The sequence below is a fragment of the Lathamus discolor genome, chromosome 3 (genome assembly GCF_037157495.1).
Source record: "Lathamus discolor isolate bLatDis1 chromosome 3, bLatDis1.hap1, whole genome shotgun sequence".
Lineage (NCBI taxonomy): Eukaryota > Metazoa > Chordata > Aves > Psittaciformes > Psittacidae > Lathamus > Lathamus discolor.
Genome location: NC_088886.1, coordinates 40012636 through 40028468, shown reverse-complemented (window position 1 = coordinate 40028468; position 15833 = coordinate 40012636). Strand labels below are relative to the sequence as shown.

The 15833-nt window shown below is 42.5% G+C and overlaps 2 protein-coding genes across 13 annotated transcripts in view; one reads left to right on the top strand and one right to left on the bottom strand.

The window, feature by feature from the left end:
• Positions 1-15833, top strand: part of MED12L (mediator complex subunit 12L) — a 150301-nt gene that overhangs the window by 62587 nt on the left and 71881 nt on the right. The window lies entirely within an intron of this gene.
• Positions 10783-12817, bottom strand: GPR87 (G protein-coupled receptor 87). Its single transcript, XM_065674767.1, has 2 exons — positions 12784-12817; positions 10783-11819 (listed from the first exon to the last, which is right to left on the bottom strand). The coding sequence occupies exons 1-2, from the start codon at positions 12815-12817 to the stop codon at positions 10783-10785; spliced, it is 1071 nt and encodes a 356-aa protein (XP_065530839.1).

The window sequence follows — 15833 nt, the reverse complement described above, 5'->3', positions numbered from 1 at the left end:
GTGTGCTTGAGGTGAATGCGCACCGTGTTGGACCTGAAGGTAATGATGTGGTGTGAAAGTGGGACTCCTGCCAGAAGAATTGCTTGGTTTTCTGGAGATGGCTCTTACACTTCAGCACATCCAGGGCTTGTTAATGTTACTTGTACATGCGTGAGAAGTCTTTTCTGCCACATCTATGTAACCAGTGTTAACACACTGTTAAAGCGTGTCAGGTTTACTGCACGTGTGCTCAGGTCATGCCAGGAGATGTAGATACACGGAACCTTGCCATGACTTGGTACAGAAAGCATGAGCTACAACTAGCTCTTCTTTACAAGGCAGAGCAGTTTATCTTCTGTTTTTTTCTGAAGTATAATGTTCCTTCTTGGGCTGGTTTGGATTACAGTCCAATCATAGGCCTCCATCTCTGAATGACTTAACAATTTAATATATTTAGATCTATAAAGTAGACTTCTCCTAGCTAAATAAGGTGGATGTGAGCACAGTCAAGTGATCAGGAGTGCTTACGCTTACCTTGCAGTACTCCTGCCTCAGGGATGGTAGGGCTCAGACTGACCATTCCATCTAACCACAGATGAGCTCCCTGGTTCTGCAGAGCAGGAACTACATTTTCCTCTGCAAGGTCCCATCTTGGGACTGGTTTTCTGTGCAGTCTCACTGCTCTGGTTAGAGGGAGAAATGCATTGTGCTTATGTTTTCATTCAAATATGAGAGATTAGCTTGGATGTCTCTGGGATGCCACTGAGGAATGAGCACTCCTCAAGGTAATAACTGTTAGGGAACAGGCACATTTGAGTTCTCTACATTGTTGTGTGTTGCCTTTCCATTGTCGAGGGTGTGTTGTACTCTTCCAAGAAAGGTATTTCTTTATGGACAAACCGCTTGATTTTATGTATGATAGACTGTTAGTCTCTGGCACTGTAGCAGGTTGAAGTGTAGGTACATGTAAAATCCCTGCAGTTGTATCAAGACCAGGCTCTGGGAACTGCTTAAAAGATTTGCCATGTGCTAAAGCAGTAAGTCTTACAGAGCTGTCATCTTTGGTTATGCGTGTTGTCATCAGTCTTGAGGTGTTCATTTGTCAGTGAGACAGATCTTATGTTTCAGAGACTTTCGGCTCTTATTGAAAGCATGTGGCCAGGTGTGACCATAGTACGCACCAACGCTGGAGCAGGTAGAGCTGAAGCAGAGAGCTGGAGTTGATCTCCAGTATGAGGCAAGTTGTAGGACAGTTTTGATTGCATGCTTGGGTTTTCATTGCATGGCTATTGTTTCCTATTTGAAAGGCTCAATTTCAATTGAGAATCTGACTTCAAAAATTCCAGCTTGCTTAAAGGGGATTCACAGTGCTTTGTAATGCTTGGTTCCTTTCCTTGGGTCTTGTACCTGGTCATGGGTTGTTCTTGTGCAGCCTAGAAACAGGGCTTTGATGTTTTAAGTAGATATATCATTTTGAATTGTAGTTGTGTGGATAGCCTTTCCTATCCTTCCCTCTGCTGCTGCCCTAAATCCCCACCCCCCAAAAGAAAAAACAGAGAATGCTTTGAAATGGAAAGGGAAGCATCTTGTTCTTGTCAGCCTTGATAATGTTGAGAGAAAGCTGTCTGGGGTAATACGCATTTGGCAGGGCTGGCTGTTGCTTCTCAGCTGAGTGTAATGATACAATGAACAACACGCATTGCAAGTTACTGCTGCCTGTCCTTATTTTGCAATGTTGTGTAGTGGAGTTCTGGAAGGGAGCACTTCTGGGGCTGATACTGGGTGAGTGAATGTTTAACAAACCGTGGGTTTGTACTGACTTTGTTTCTCTGAAGAAAAACAATTCCAGTACCATGTTTATGACTACTGTAGACTATTACGTGAATCATTTATACTGAGTAACTCAGAATAACACTGTAAGCAGATTGACACTGCAGTTGATTTCCACTGGTTGCATTAATGGGGGTCCGGTTTGCTTTCAGAAGGCTGACTGGCTTCCTAGCAACATAGTGAAGAGCCCAGTACTCCAGGGAGCATTGCATGCCTGTTCTTTGTGTGGGCAGGCTTCATGTTAATCCTTAGTCACTGTTCCTAGTCCCATGACTTTTCAGAACAATACCCACTGAAATTTCATGAGGTGTTTTTAGAACAATTTTTATTTGGCTTCACTTATGTAATGTAATTGCGTCCCCAGAGTGAGAGTATGGGAAGGTTGTTAAATGCAGCCTGCCTTTGAATGGAATCTTGCATTCATTCTTCCTAGAGGGGAAGTTTCTTTAGGTCGAAGTCAAAAGTTGCCATTTCGTTTTTGCAAAGTCAGGGCTGATTTCTCTGTGCTTTGTAAAACATTTCCGATGATTTGAACCCACAGTATTTAAAAATAAATGTAGATGGGCAGTGTGACCCTGCTGCTCTGGCCTGCAGTTTAATGCTGTAACTCACTGACTTTGCTGCCCAGCAGGTATAAATATAGGCATGTTTAGCTTTAATAGTGAGTGAAGAACACAATTTTGTATGTGATTTTTTTTGAGGTAAAGGACGAAAAGCTCAACCCTCAAAATGCACCTTTTCATGTTAACTGTTCAAAGCTGCGCAGGGCTTTTGAGAGCCATCCTCTCTTCAGTCTGGTTAGTGACATTTCCTTTCTCCCTCTCACTTCGCTTTCACCTGTTGTGTTATTTTTCCATTTTTTTCATTATTTGGACCTTCTGGTCACTATCACTGTACTTGAAATGCAATGCAAACTAAACAAAACACTTCAAGTATTGTAAAGTTTGTTACTTAATTTGAGCAGAGTGTTTCCACTGGATGGTTATAGCAGACTGTTGCCAGCAGAGTTTATCAAAAGGCTACATGTGAGAGTAGTTTTACATAGCTGTAAACCAGATATACATGTTTAATATGCTCACATGCTCTTTTTGTCCAAAACCTAGTTTTTTTATTATTTAAAACTTGATCATATTTTGATAGAAACATAAAATTGCTGAACTAACTCAAACCAATTTACTCAATGCAAAAATCTGTTTTTGTGGTGGTCAAGAGTCATTGATTAGGAAGAAAATAAAAGGAAGGCAGACAGGGTGGTGCTCGCTCCAGTGGTGCACTCTCTGTAAAGCACTCGCTAGTTACAGGCATCCAGATGCAAGGCTGGGTTAAGATGATGCTTTCCCGTTTAGCTGATCCTAGGGAAAGGATGTACCTGCTGCTTCTGTTCTGTGGATCTAGCTGGAGGGCTGTGCCAGCAGTGGTCCTTGGCCTTACTCCTGTGCAGAGAAGGTGCAGGAAGCTCTGGCTGCAGCAGTTTTTGAGCAGTAGAAGCAGAACATCGCTTGCTAGGGGACCAGAAGTGAAGTGCCACTGGTCTTCCTCTCTGAAGATTGTGAATAGCCAATGTATATTGGAAAAGGAAGTCAATTCTAAGAAGGAGAAAGTCATCTTGAACACTAGTTGAGGTGCTAAAATGTGTGTATGCTATGGTTTCTCCCTGGAAAGTTGTGCAGGTCTCATGATGCAAGTGAGAGTTCAAGCTTCTTAGCCATTAGTGTGAAGTGATTTTAAAAGTTGTAATATGCTGAAAAGCAGCAGAACCCAGGGAAGAGCAACTTTGGGGATAACTTTTTCATACTTTATATTTTGAAATTACATCAAATGGCCAAATGGCACGGCTGTACTTTTTGTTTGAAATGTCGTTCTTAGTTCTATTTTAACAATTTAAATCAAGTTTTAACCAAGTGCATTAGCCAAAGTGCTGCCTTTAGTAAAATATTGAAGTGTGCAACTCTCCATGAAGTCTTTGTGAAGTCCAAAAGAAGGAGAAATTCAGTGTTTTCAAGTGTAAGCTGTCATTCTGTGATGGATGAAATGTCGCAGCACAGATAATTTTTTGCGTGCTTTAGAGAGATGTAAGCAGTTTTCAAGGACAGAGGATTAAGAGCCTGAAGGGTGGGTAGGATGTCCCAGCTTTGTGTACAGTTTCACCCATTTGGAATGACTGTAGACAGCAGGACAAACTAAAGGGTTGCTTTGTTGTGCAAACATGGATATTTTTCCAAAATGCCAGCCAAATCTGATATTTAGGGATCTAAAGATTCAGCTGCTATTCCCAAAAGGTTAGAAAGCAAGCAGTGAGTGTGATTGCCAAAGACCCCTGCTGTATATGGCATATTTCTGGTGATTCAGACTAATAATGTATTTTACCTTTAGTTATACATCTTCTCCCCAAATCCAAAATTCCTCTGCTGGTCTAATTGTCGTTTTATGAAGAAAGTAAATTTCACTTTTTTTCTGAGCTCAGTGCCTATGAAACAAAACCCTTTTTATGGTCCTGCTAATGGACTTCTGTGTCAGAAATGGAGAATATGTATTCAGAGACAGGAGAAAACTGGCAATGTATCAGAGCATAGCTGGTGACTGAAAGAGCTGATGGTGACAATTTGATTCTTCAGATGTCTGAGGACAGAAGTGCAAGTTGGGGTGGAAGCTCTGAAGCCTTTGCAAACAGGAATGGGAATGACAGGTGGAGACTTGTTTTTTTATTAAATGAAGGATCTTACCCCACCAAACCATTGCCATAGATAAGCAATAGCTGTCACTACTGATCTTACAAATCTGTTCCCCATTCTCAAAACCTAATGAAGTCGCCAATGCTTCCAACCCCACTAAGTGTGAAAACACATAGATTGTATTACATCTGTAGCCAAGCTCTAAGCTGGTAAAAGCAGGATGAACAAGATAAATATCTTTCTAGACTAATCCTACTAGAAGGCATGCTAATTACAAAAGTATTGCAGAACTGCTGGATTTTGGTTTTTACCCTGTCAAAGCTGCTGGCAAATACTTCCTGCCTGGTTTTGTTTTGCTGATGGGTAAATGCCTGTGGATCATTGTTGAGCAGCCTTCTGAGGCCTTACAAGGATCTGTCTGAAACTGAGTCATTGGGTCTCTGACTGCATTGTGATGGCAGCTCCGCTGCTCACAACACAACTGTTTTGTCTTGCAGGGTGGCGCAGGGTCCAGTGGGGATAGCTGAGGTATGGGGCTGACGCACACTTGAATAAGCCTAGTCACAGTTGCACTAGTTACGCAATTACGATTGCTTAATTCATGAGATTCTGGTCTGCATCAATACAGAGACACATTTTTAGAACTTACAGGGTTTTGGTTTCCATTTTTAAGATCCTTAGGAAGCAGCACTGGTGCAAAGCTACAGTAAAGGTTATTGCTAGAGGAATCTCGAAAGTAAAGAGTGTAATATACATAGTGACAAAAATCTTGCACAGGTAGTGGTCTGGAGGTGTCTCTAAGTACATGTTCAGATAACATTTCTTCCACAATAACCTGATGGCACAGAGAGTTCTGGCTGGGCTGCTTAATTACAAAGTAATGTGGGGCTTCCCAAATGAAGAAAAATTGCAAGTGTTCATGAATTGTGTGCTCTTTGCAGGCTTGAGTCTGATCGGCTGCTATGCCACTGCCTAGGAAACCATGTTTTACGTATTGCACCATATGAAAAATGTGAGCCTCAGACTGCACAGCCAGAATTTATGTACACTTCTGTCCTGATGTGGTTCTCTGAAATTACAGTGGTAGGTCAGGGCTGGAGACTTCCTATGCACTTCCTTATATCTTTTTCTTTCAAGAAGGACCAAAATGCCATATCAAATCCAGACAAATATAGTTATTGGTATCTGGGGACTAGGATATTATTTTATAATTCATTTTTAGCCCTGGGAAAATATTTCACAAACAGCATCTTCAAAGGACTATTGTATATGTAAGTGAGTGTATAAACCAGTGATAAAGGATTATCACAGATACATCCTGTCAAGATAAAGTAAACTTATTTTGGGGGTGATTTTACAGTGCTGTGTGTATCCAAGTCATCAGGCTTCAGAGCAGAGGCTCATCTGGTTGACCTGTGTGCTGGGAGCGCACGGCTGCGTCTTCCTTTCCCAGAGTGGGGTTTTGTGTGGATGCCTCGCTGTTCCCTTGTGTGACTGTGTTTTCCAGAAACTACTGGCTGATTTATCTCCTTGGTCCCCTGGAAGGGGGATCTTCAGGCCATTCTTTGAAGGGCATCGCCCTTGGTGCACTTGGTTTTTTTGTATAAAATTCTTAATGGGAAACAGCGGTACTTTCTCCTAGGAGGAAATCTGATGTAAATGTAGCCTTTAGTTAAAAAATAAATGGATAGTGAGAAAGCATAGTATGTGTGCATCCACATCCTGTAAGGAGAGTTTGTAACATGCTAGAAGACATGTAGGTGGCCATCTGGTTGTGTCTTCAGCCATCACTGAGCTTCACCATTTGACGTGCAAGCTCCACTGTTGGGAAAGGGAAGCAGCCTCAATCCTGTGCAGCTGTCCATTGTGTCCCGGCTTAGGGACAACCAGTGGGGTTTCCATGGAAGTAACTCCTTGGGCTTTGCTGGAGTTGAGTAGGAAGCCCACCATCCACTTGGAAGAAGGTTATGTTTCTGAGAGGGGTTTGAGCTCTCTTGCTCTGCATGTCTATAATGAATCCTATAGCATGTGCCATATGTAGAAATGAGAGGCTTTTTACAAAGGCATGTAGTGACAGGACAAGGAGGAATGGCTTTAAACTGGAAGAGGGGAGATTTAGATTAGATAGTAGGAAAAAAATCTTCACTGTGCGAATGGTGAGACACTGGCACAGGTTGCCCAGAGAAGCTGTGGCTGCACCATCCCTGGCAGTGTTCAAGGCCAGGCTGGATGGGACTTTGAGCAACTTGTTCTAGTGGAAGGCGTCCCTACTCATGGCAGGGGGTTGGAACTGGATGGTCTTTAAGGTCTCTTCCAAACCAAACCTTTCTGTGATTCTACTCTGCTATACTATATATTTAAAATATTGTCTAGTAGTCGGGATAGTTTTGTTTAATCTTAGGAGGTGTGTGCTTATTCTGTGGTCTGCTTCTGACAGGACTTGGCTCAGTGAAGTGTGTGGGACACAAAGTCAGTTGTCTGTTGTTTATGGTGAGGAGGTGCTGGAGCATAGAAAATAGAAGAAATAGACAAAGCTGAAAAATAGAAAATAATGCAAATAGAAAATAGAAATTTGCATAAATAGAAAATAGAAAAACCTGGATGAAACCAGACATGAGGGAGACTGGTGGAAACTCATAGCCTGACTGTGGTCAAGCAGCCTTACGTCCAGCAGGCTCATGAGCATTAGTTCCAGTGGTGACAGCTTCTGAGCAGTAGTGGGCAACGAAGATGGGAAAAGCCATCTTCATCTGTGACACAGTTGTTTTGCCAATACCTGATCCACTAGTAATGGGCATGTCTGTAGTTCCATCTAATAAGGGATACAGCTGACTGTGGAATACAGTTTCTCTCTCTCCAAGCAGATGTAAAACCTGTTGTAATGGGTCTATGTGCCTTCTTTCAAGACAGAAGATGCTTTTGATTGCATAAAGATAGGCTTTATAGTGCACAGAAAAATTCAGCTCGAAAGGTTAATACTGGAGAAGGCTACAAGAAAGTAAAAATATGATGGTACCGTCTATGTTGCATGCTAAGCACATTGTGGAACATGCAGTAGCATGAGCCACCTGCTTAGCCTCGTGGCAAGGCAATGGGCATGTGGAGGGGTGGGCATCAAGTGAGAGGGGAAAAAGCTGCAGCCTTATAAATAAAGGGTCTTGTTACTGGAAGATTTTGTGTAGCAGTCTCCCTTAGTGGAAAAGACAGGCTGCGTGTACCTGCGTGTTCCTGTAGCTGTGCGAGTGTTGCAAAGGTGTTAGAAGGGGAATAGCTGCAAAGCAGAGACCAGAGGTGGTGGTGTAGTATGAATTTAACACAGCAATTATTGAGCACAATTTTGCGAGCCAGAAACCGTTCTGTGATTTACCATTACTTGCATCGTAAAAGCACTCGGTCTTGGTTTTCTTTAACCATATAAGACCTGAAGAAGAGAGTCTTTGGTTATTAATGTCTGTGTGTACATAACTGATCTTCCAGTCCTAAATATTACCGTTTCACAAAACCAACCCAGGATGCTGCTTCATCTAATTTGGTGCTTATGAGAATTTACGCTGTGCAACCCAGTGCCAAAAATGGTTCTCAGTGTGGTTTTGTATATATATGGTTTGTGCATAGACCCCTAAGAGTACAAAATGGCAAATTTTATTCCTGAGCTAGACTTTATGTGAACACGGTTTTCCACAGAGATGATTAAAAATAGGATTAATTCTGTGGTATTTTAGCTATTTAAAATAATTTTATATAAAGTAGGATAAATATCCAAAATATCCCATCTTCCTTTCCAGAAACTATCTCCCCTGAACAATGTAAGTAGTTTTATAATGCTTGCATTAGTCCGAATACATAATCAAATGTTACATGTCAACCTTTTCCTCATGCATAGAACAGCATCTAAAGTGAAGCTGTTAAAAAAGAAAGAAAAAAGAAAAAGCAAACCTGTGTTCCAGCAGAAAACCTCATCAAGCAGTATTTTATCTTGTTATTTCAATGATGCATTTCCAGGGTTTTCTTTTCAAACCTTTTTTTGTGTGTGTGTGTGTGTGTGTATTAAATGGAAAATCCTTGTTTGAATGAGGCGCTTGATGATGGGCTGTTGCCATCTTCTGTCTGTTCAATTGCACTACGTTGCATAAGATGCATGTAAAAATTGATTGCTCCAAACACCCGTCAGTTTCTTGCAATCTGCATTTTTTAAGTTGGCTCTTTATTTTTTGTAGGAGCAGCTTTTGCTCTGGGCAAACCTGATTTAATCCCTGGTGAAGTACAGGACAAGATTATTCACATAAACATTGTTCAGTTTACAGGATTACATGCAAACACATCCTCATTGCCTAGAGTGGCCAGATCCATCCTCCATGCTGCCTCATCCTGCTAAGGGTGTCTGAGGAGGTTGCTGCAGAAGGGGAGGAGGTGTCGAGGCTGTGCAGTGGTGGAGCTCCCTGTGTTCTGCTCAGTGTATGTGAACCGTGTGTGCGGGCTGGTCTTGAAAAGCTGTGAATTCAGGGTGGTCTCTGCTGTCTCAAGGCGACTTAATGCATGCTCCTGGTTCCCTTCGTTCCCCTTCTCTGCAAATCCTCCTCCCAGCCCCTGGGGAGCCTGTGCTTGCCCTGTCCCTGCCTTCCCAGCTGGTGTCCCTGGCTGAGCTGCTCTGAGCTCCCAGGGAGTGCGGGAGACATTTGGGACCTGTGCCCTTTGGTGGGAGATGGCTGCCCTTGTAGAGTGCAGCCATCAAGGGAGGAGGAACTTGTCTTTCTGCCTTTGCCTCACCCTGAGAGGTCACCACACCACATTCTGGGGTGGAGGAGCTATTGGAGAGCAGCCTTGGACCCTGTTGTGGCTCTTGCTGCCTGATTGGCATGGGTTCCCTAGCCAGCCTGGCCACCTGGCTCCCTCTGCAAGTGCCAGCTGAATGTTTGTGCAAGCGGTTGTGACAAGTGGTTGTGTTTTCTTCTGCCATTGTTGTAAATAAATCTGGAGTGCTGTTGACTGCTCATGTGGTGTGAAGCCTACCAGAATCTCACTGAAATGACTTGAGAGGTCTCGGCCAACTTTAGCTCTGGTGCGTATTCTCCAGGACTTGGTTTCTTCTTTTAAATAATGCAGCTATTACATGTACTTATTAAAGTCAAGTCTTTCTCATGCAGCAGCTGCTGTGTTAGTCTTTTATTATTCCTTTCTTCTTGCCTTGATTTTGGACACTCTCCCTTGGTACGTCCTCTGCTCTGGTGGTGTGTACCACAGTGTAAAATAATACCTGCATGTGTTGCCTGAACTGCTCTCTAAAAACGAGTTTCACCTGCCTATTGCACACAGTTTTTCCAAGAGCTGAGAGCAGCCAAAGTTACAATCATGTCGAGCAAAAAAATTCCAATGCTTTATGTCTTATTCTTGTTGTATTAAGCAGTCATAGAAAGTGCTGGGAAACTGAATCTTCAGCTTGGTGTTGGTTGCTCAGACTTGTCACATGCAAGTCTTGGAGGCTGTCAAGGGATCTTTTTTTATTGTGTCTTCACTTAGAATGCGATTAATGGGAGTTAAGAGTTGTTTAAACAGTGTTATTCTTTTCTTTTTTTTCTTCCCCTCCCCATTTTTTTAAATTTTTTGGTTTTGTGTGTGTGGTGTGTGGTGTTTGGTGTTTTTTGTATGCTTTGGGTTTTGAGATACGACTTAAACTAGCCTCATGTTTGATTTTTTTTCTGTTTGGTATTTTGGAAGGCGTGAGAAGCACTTAGGTAGGTTTGATCTGTGGACGAGATGGTGCTGTCAGCACCACAAATGCCCAAAAGGAAAAGCTGAGATGCTGTTGGCCTGTGGCAAAGCACCATTTCTGCAGACTGAGTGCTGCATCTGCCCTGCCTACGGGCATGACAAGGGGTCTCTGCAGGAGCAAGTGCCACTTCCTCCCCTCTCCTTTGCTTGCTGCAAGCCCTTCAGTAGCCATATATCACACCTAGGGATGTTGACTTGTCTTATTGGATCCTTCTCTGAGGCCAGAGCTTGTCTGTCTCAGCTGGAGCCTCCTGGAGCTCCAGGTTGGTTTCTGAGCCAACATCCTTAGCATCTGTTGGCCTTTAAAAATCCCAACAAACCGAAACAACCCCCAAACCCTCTGAAGTGAACCTGATCACTATGTGGATTTAAGCATTTGGATTTTGAGATGGATATTAGTCAGCTGAAACAGAAAAGCTGTTCGTATCTGCAATTTCTTAATGAACTTCCATGGTCAGATATTCAAAGATGTTTTATTTACATGATATACAAACATTCTCATGAACTAGCGAAAGTCTCTGCGTGGGTGATGTCAGACGTCGGTGTATTCATGGTATATGCGCACTTCTGATCTTCTAACACTCTGAAGTGATCTAATACTCTCACTCCTGGTTCTCATATTTGATTTTCTAAACAGCCTTCTTGAGAATGATCTACACATGAAAAAGTAAATTATTGGATCCAGACAGACATTGCATGCAGACAGGAACAGTGTCATTTCCTTACAATAATACAAGATTTTGTGTGCAGAGTCATCTAAAATTTTATCTAGATGGCTAAATGTGAAGGGTATTCTGCACAAATGATATGGCAGAAAGCAAGTGAAAAATACAGCCACAACAACCCTTATACTTTGATTATGCTTTCGCTTTCTGCTTGATGAGCTAATAAATTGTTTGCTTGATTTATAAATGTACCTGGATATCGCGATATAACATCCTATCAGTACGATCAGCACCACTACAAACATGCAAGTGTTGATGTAAATGACAGCTGTGTGCCACTTGACTCCTAGGGGAGACTTGAGCTTTATGCAGTCATCAATGTTCTTCTTTGTCGGGTAGCCATTGGTAAGAATCAGGTTTGGCAAAGCTAGGAAAGCCATGACAACCCAAACGCAGGCAGATAGGATCTTGGTGAAAGTGATGCTGTACATCCTGGAGTCTCCAAAAGGCTTCACTACTTTCAGGTAGCGGTCAATGCTGATGAGTCCAAGGAATACAATCGTGGTGTACATGTTTGCGTAAAACAGAACTGTGGTGTATCGGCACAGGAAAGAGTTGAAGTGCCATGGTCCCAGCTGTGAGTCCTGGATTATCTTGAATGGGAACGTCAATGTCATGAGAAGGTCTGCAACCACGATGTTTTTGAGGTAAAATATAAAACTCGTTTTATTTCTGATGTGGAAAAAAATCCACACTGCTAGGCCATTCAGCAAGATGCTTGCCAGGAAAATGATGAGGTAAAGCACAGGCAAGACGATAGTGGTGAATTCATTGTGTGTAGAGTTCCCAAGTAAGCCTGTTGTGAAATTGAGTGAGGTATTGTTGTCTTGGCTCAGAGGGTCATCTGTGGGAATAAGGGAAAACAAGAAGTTTCAAGTATGTTTCTAGCATTTTGCAAGTGGGGCTGTTTTAGAACTGACCTGTAGAAAATGTCCTATCTCTGGGCAATTCCAGATTAACCAGCCTGGAAAACCTGCCTTTAAAATAGTGTCCCAAGTACTGGACATGTCAAAATAAATATGTCTCTGGCTTGGTAGGTTTCAAGCACATCATCTGTCTTCCTGCTGAACTATCAAGGTGCTTCTGTATATAGCTTGATAGGGAAAAAATGCAGGATGTGGGTGTGTTTATATTCCCAAGGTTTCCATGCTGTGTGTGAACTCCCTACCTGCCCTTGCTTGCTGCCTTGCAGGTTGGAAGACCATACAGCCCGGCTGAGTGCAGTGTGAAAAGAATTGGAGTTCCCTTCATCCATCTGCTATCGAAGGGGAGCGGGGCACACCGCATGCTGCAGGTTGAGGGCTGCAGTGCCCGTTGCTGGTCTCACATAGGAGTGTGGACAAGAGCAGGTGCATGCCAGCGTGCTGGGAACGCAATGTTAGTGTCACAGGACACCAGTGCTTGGCTGTCTTCACAGATCCCAGCTTGTGAGCTGAGGTGATCTGTTTATCAAGAGATAGGACTCAGGAGAGACTCTTCAGGCCTATTAAAACACTAATTTAAAACTTGGCTTACTTAAACATATTTAAAAATCCCAGTGTCTGGGGGTGTTAAGATTTTATGTCTAAATATTTGGAAAAAGCTTCAGACTTCTAAATTATCTCACAAAACTATAGCATGCTTTATTTCATAGTGTTTATACTCTGAATTTGGCTGGTGTGATAAGCCAGGACTGACACGCATGGGCAGCGTTCAGCAGTATTCAGACAGCCTTTTCTGAAATTACTTGTTTCTTTAAAGTGTTGGTAGGAATTGATAGTAATACAATAAACACTTCTCAATCAAATAAATTTCCAATGTTATTTTACCTGGCAGTCTTCCATACGACAAATTGTACCCCATCATTTGCGTTGCTGTAGGTTTTCAGCTGAAATGCTTTTCAGGAGTCCCACTGGCTGCTGCTGTAGGTCCAGGATGTGGCATAGGCTGTGCCAGCATTACGTTCTGGGGAAAATAAAGCAAAACGTAAGACCCTACCTGCCTCTCCCTGGCATGGAGAGGAGCTTTGTAAGATGAGCATCCTCTAGAATTCCCAGGGAAAAGGCTGAGGTGTGCTGCTGGCTGACCTCTGGATACTGCACAGCTGTTCTGCTGTCAGGGTCATCACTGCCACATCTTTACTCATGGCTGGGTGCCTGCTTTATTGTTGCAGGCAATTCTGCCATGGTAGCTTTTGTAAACCTATCAGTTTCACTGTTAAACGTATTTTTCTTTCTTTGCCTCTCTAACAAAGCTGCGCTGGGACCTTATCTTTGTAATATTTAGAAACATTGCAATTTCCAGCCTGAATGTCTCTGTGGCCACTTTCTGTCTTGTATATTCTTGTACCAGTGCCTTTCATTTAACGAACCCATCTCCATCTTGGATACTTAGCCCCCTGTGTATGTTTCTTACTCTAGTGAGGAAGCAAGCTCAAACCCTTCCTGTATTTCTGCAGGACTTGAACATACCCTCCTCTGTGTCTGCTTTAGTTAAGATAGCCTTCTTTGAAGTCCACTGCCAAATTTGTGTGCTGTTTTACAAACGAGGCTTAAGAAAAGGTTGTTTCATGGTGGTTGGGGATTCTTGTCACCACTGGAACACCTCATCTAACATTTTCTGGGGTCTCACTTGCTTAGTTCCTTCGTACATCGTAACATAGTGCTGGGATCAGCACTGACACACTTTCTGTCCCCTTAGTGCTTCACAGGGGTCAGCAGCAGTGTGTACCTGTCTTCTTATTGTCCTTAGCTGCATGATCTTGCAACTTTTATTCCAGCAGACTTCAGTTCAAGCGTGTTAAGTTCTGTAAAAATAGGTTGGATTTCAACTAAACTTGTCTTATTTTGATTTCTTTCAGAAATTTTGAACTAAACCCTTGCAAGAAGTTTGTCTCCTAACTGCCATAACATTCTGGTTTGGTGGCTTCATGCCTTTGTTAGGGCTGCCTCTACAACTGGCTTCTTACTTCTTAATAAAGGCCTGTGACCTCATTTCCCACATCTCTTACTTGGACATCATATTTGTTTATATTTGATCTTGGACATTCAGTGACAGAAGCTTGTCATCTCTCACTTCTTGAAGTAAAAAAGTTTCATATAATTGTGAGATATGTGTGTATAACTTCATAATGTGTCCATGAAATTGGGGTGGAAATTGTAAGTTGCTGTTCCTTTCTTATTGCTTTAAATGAAGTACTTCAAAAGCCAGTCTATGGGGAATATGGAAAAAACTACAGAATCTGATTTTGCTGTGATGGCATTAGAATGTTTTGACACTTCACAGAAATTTTGACAATACTGATTTGTAAGACTGCATTCAGATTATTGCTTTATCCTTGCAGTACCCAAATGCGTTAGTTTTACCATGCTTCACTTTGTGTTTACAGGTTTTGATAGGAAAACTAACAAAATCTTAAACAGTTTAGGTTGGAAGAGACCTTGAAAGGTGATATAGTCCAACCGCCCTGCAATAAACAAGGACGTTTTCAACTAGATCAGGTTGCCCAGAACCACATCCAGCCTTGATTCGTCTCCAGGGATCTACCACCTCTTTGTGCAACTTTACCACCCTCACTGTAAAAAAATTCTTCCCTTAGCAATTACAGTAGACCTGACTGCCTTTCTTATGGGTATGAACAGATGCTAAAATTACTGAAGCCCTTTTGCAGATCTAAACTACTTTTATGACATTATCACTGCGTTACGAACTGTGTTGAATTGTCACTAGATGGCAGTAAAGCAAATCGTTACGTTTTAAAGTCAGTAAAAATTTTAATTCTGATGTTTCAGGCTTATTATTGGTTGGCTTCCTGTCTGTCATTATTTGCTCTTATAATAACTGGGGTCCATAATGAAATTGTCCGGGGTATTTTAGATATTTTGTTTTCTCCTGGTCTGAGAAGCAGTAACCTATCGCTTTTTTGCTGTTGCTTATAATTTGCAGCTATCCTTTTTATGCCCCGAAGGCACAGAGATCAAAAGAATATGTTATTTTATGAAAAGATGCATATCTATAGTCTTATGCAAATAAGATGCTTATTTCCCTGCTTTTCAGAGTTCCTTTCAAGTCTGTGTAATTCCTGGTCCTGGCCCCTGGAAAGCTCCCTGTTCTCAGGCTCTTCAGGAGGGTGCTCTCCCAGATCCTCAGTCCAGAGAAACTGGTGAAGTATCGCCTGGGTTGCCTAGGACTTGCAGCAGTGTGACTGCTGGCTCTGGTATTCCTGTGCTTTAAGCCTTGGAAATGCTGAGGGGTTCAATGGAGCTGGGGATCAGATTTGTGCTAGAGGGACTTCGCATGTACTGTCAGTTTGTCTCTAGGTCCCAAAGGGATTTGCTTTAAATCCTGTCAAAAAAGGCTCCTTCCTTTTTCTACATCTGCATCTGTGCTTTTAGGTGGATGTTGTCACTAAGAGACTGTAAAAAATCAGGTATAGACAGCCCCTGCAGTCTCCAAAGGCTCTGTCTCTTGTACATCAGAAAATTGATGGATATTTTCTGACACTGGTGAGAAAGCTGCCTTATTGCAGGGGATCTCTGCCTACCTGTCATTCAAGCTCTCCTCAAGCTTGCACTTTTCATGCACTTTACTGGCAGCAGAGCCGGGCCATCCACAACATCTTCAAAACTCTAGAGCCCCTCCACAGCATGGATCAAAATCCAGTTTCCTTCTTCCTTGTGGGTAATGTCTTCTTTCTTGGGTAATTCAATCCTCTGGGCCATTTGAGTCTTGGGATTTAACCTGTTGTTTCATAGCTGAAAACTACCGCAGAGGATGGACTTCAGTAACTTGGACCAGACATGGCCGAATCATGGTTCCAGAAGGCTTTGCCTAGACAGACATGTTTCTTACCACCCCAGGGAATGTGTCCTCAGGCTCT

What these genes read in the sequence shown, in the direction of transcription:
- GPR87 (XM_065674767.1), bottom strand. Translation starts at nt 12,817, where the DNA reads ATGGGGTACAATTTGTCGTATGGAAGACTGCCAG. An exon ending in GTCGTATGGAAGACTGCCAG is followed by an intron (nt 11,820 to 12,783) that starts GTAAAATAACAT and finishes TTATTCCCACAG; the next exon opens with ATGACCCTCTGAGCCAAGAC.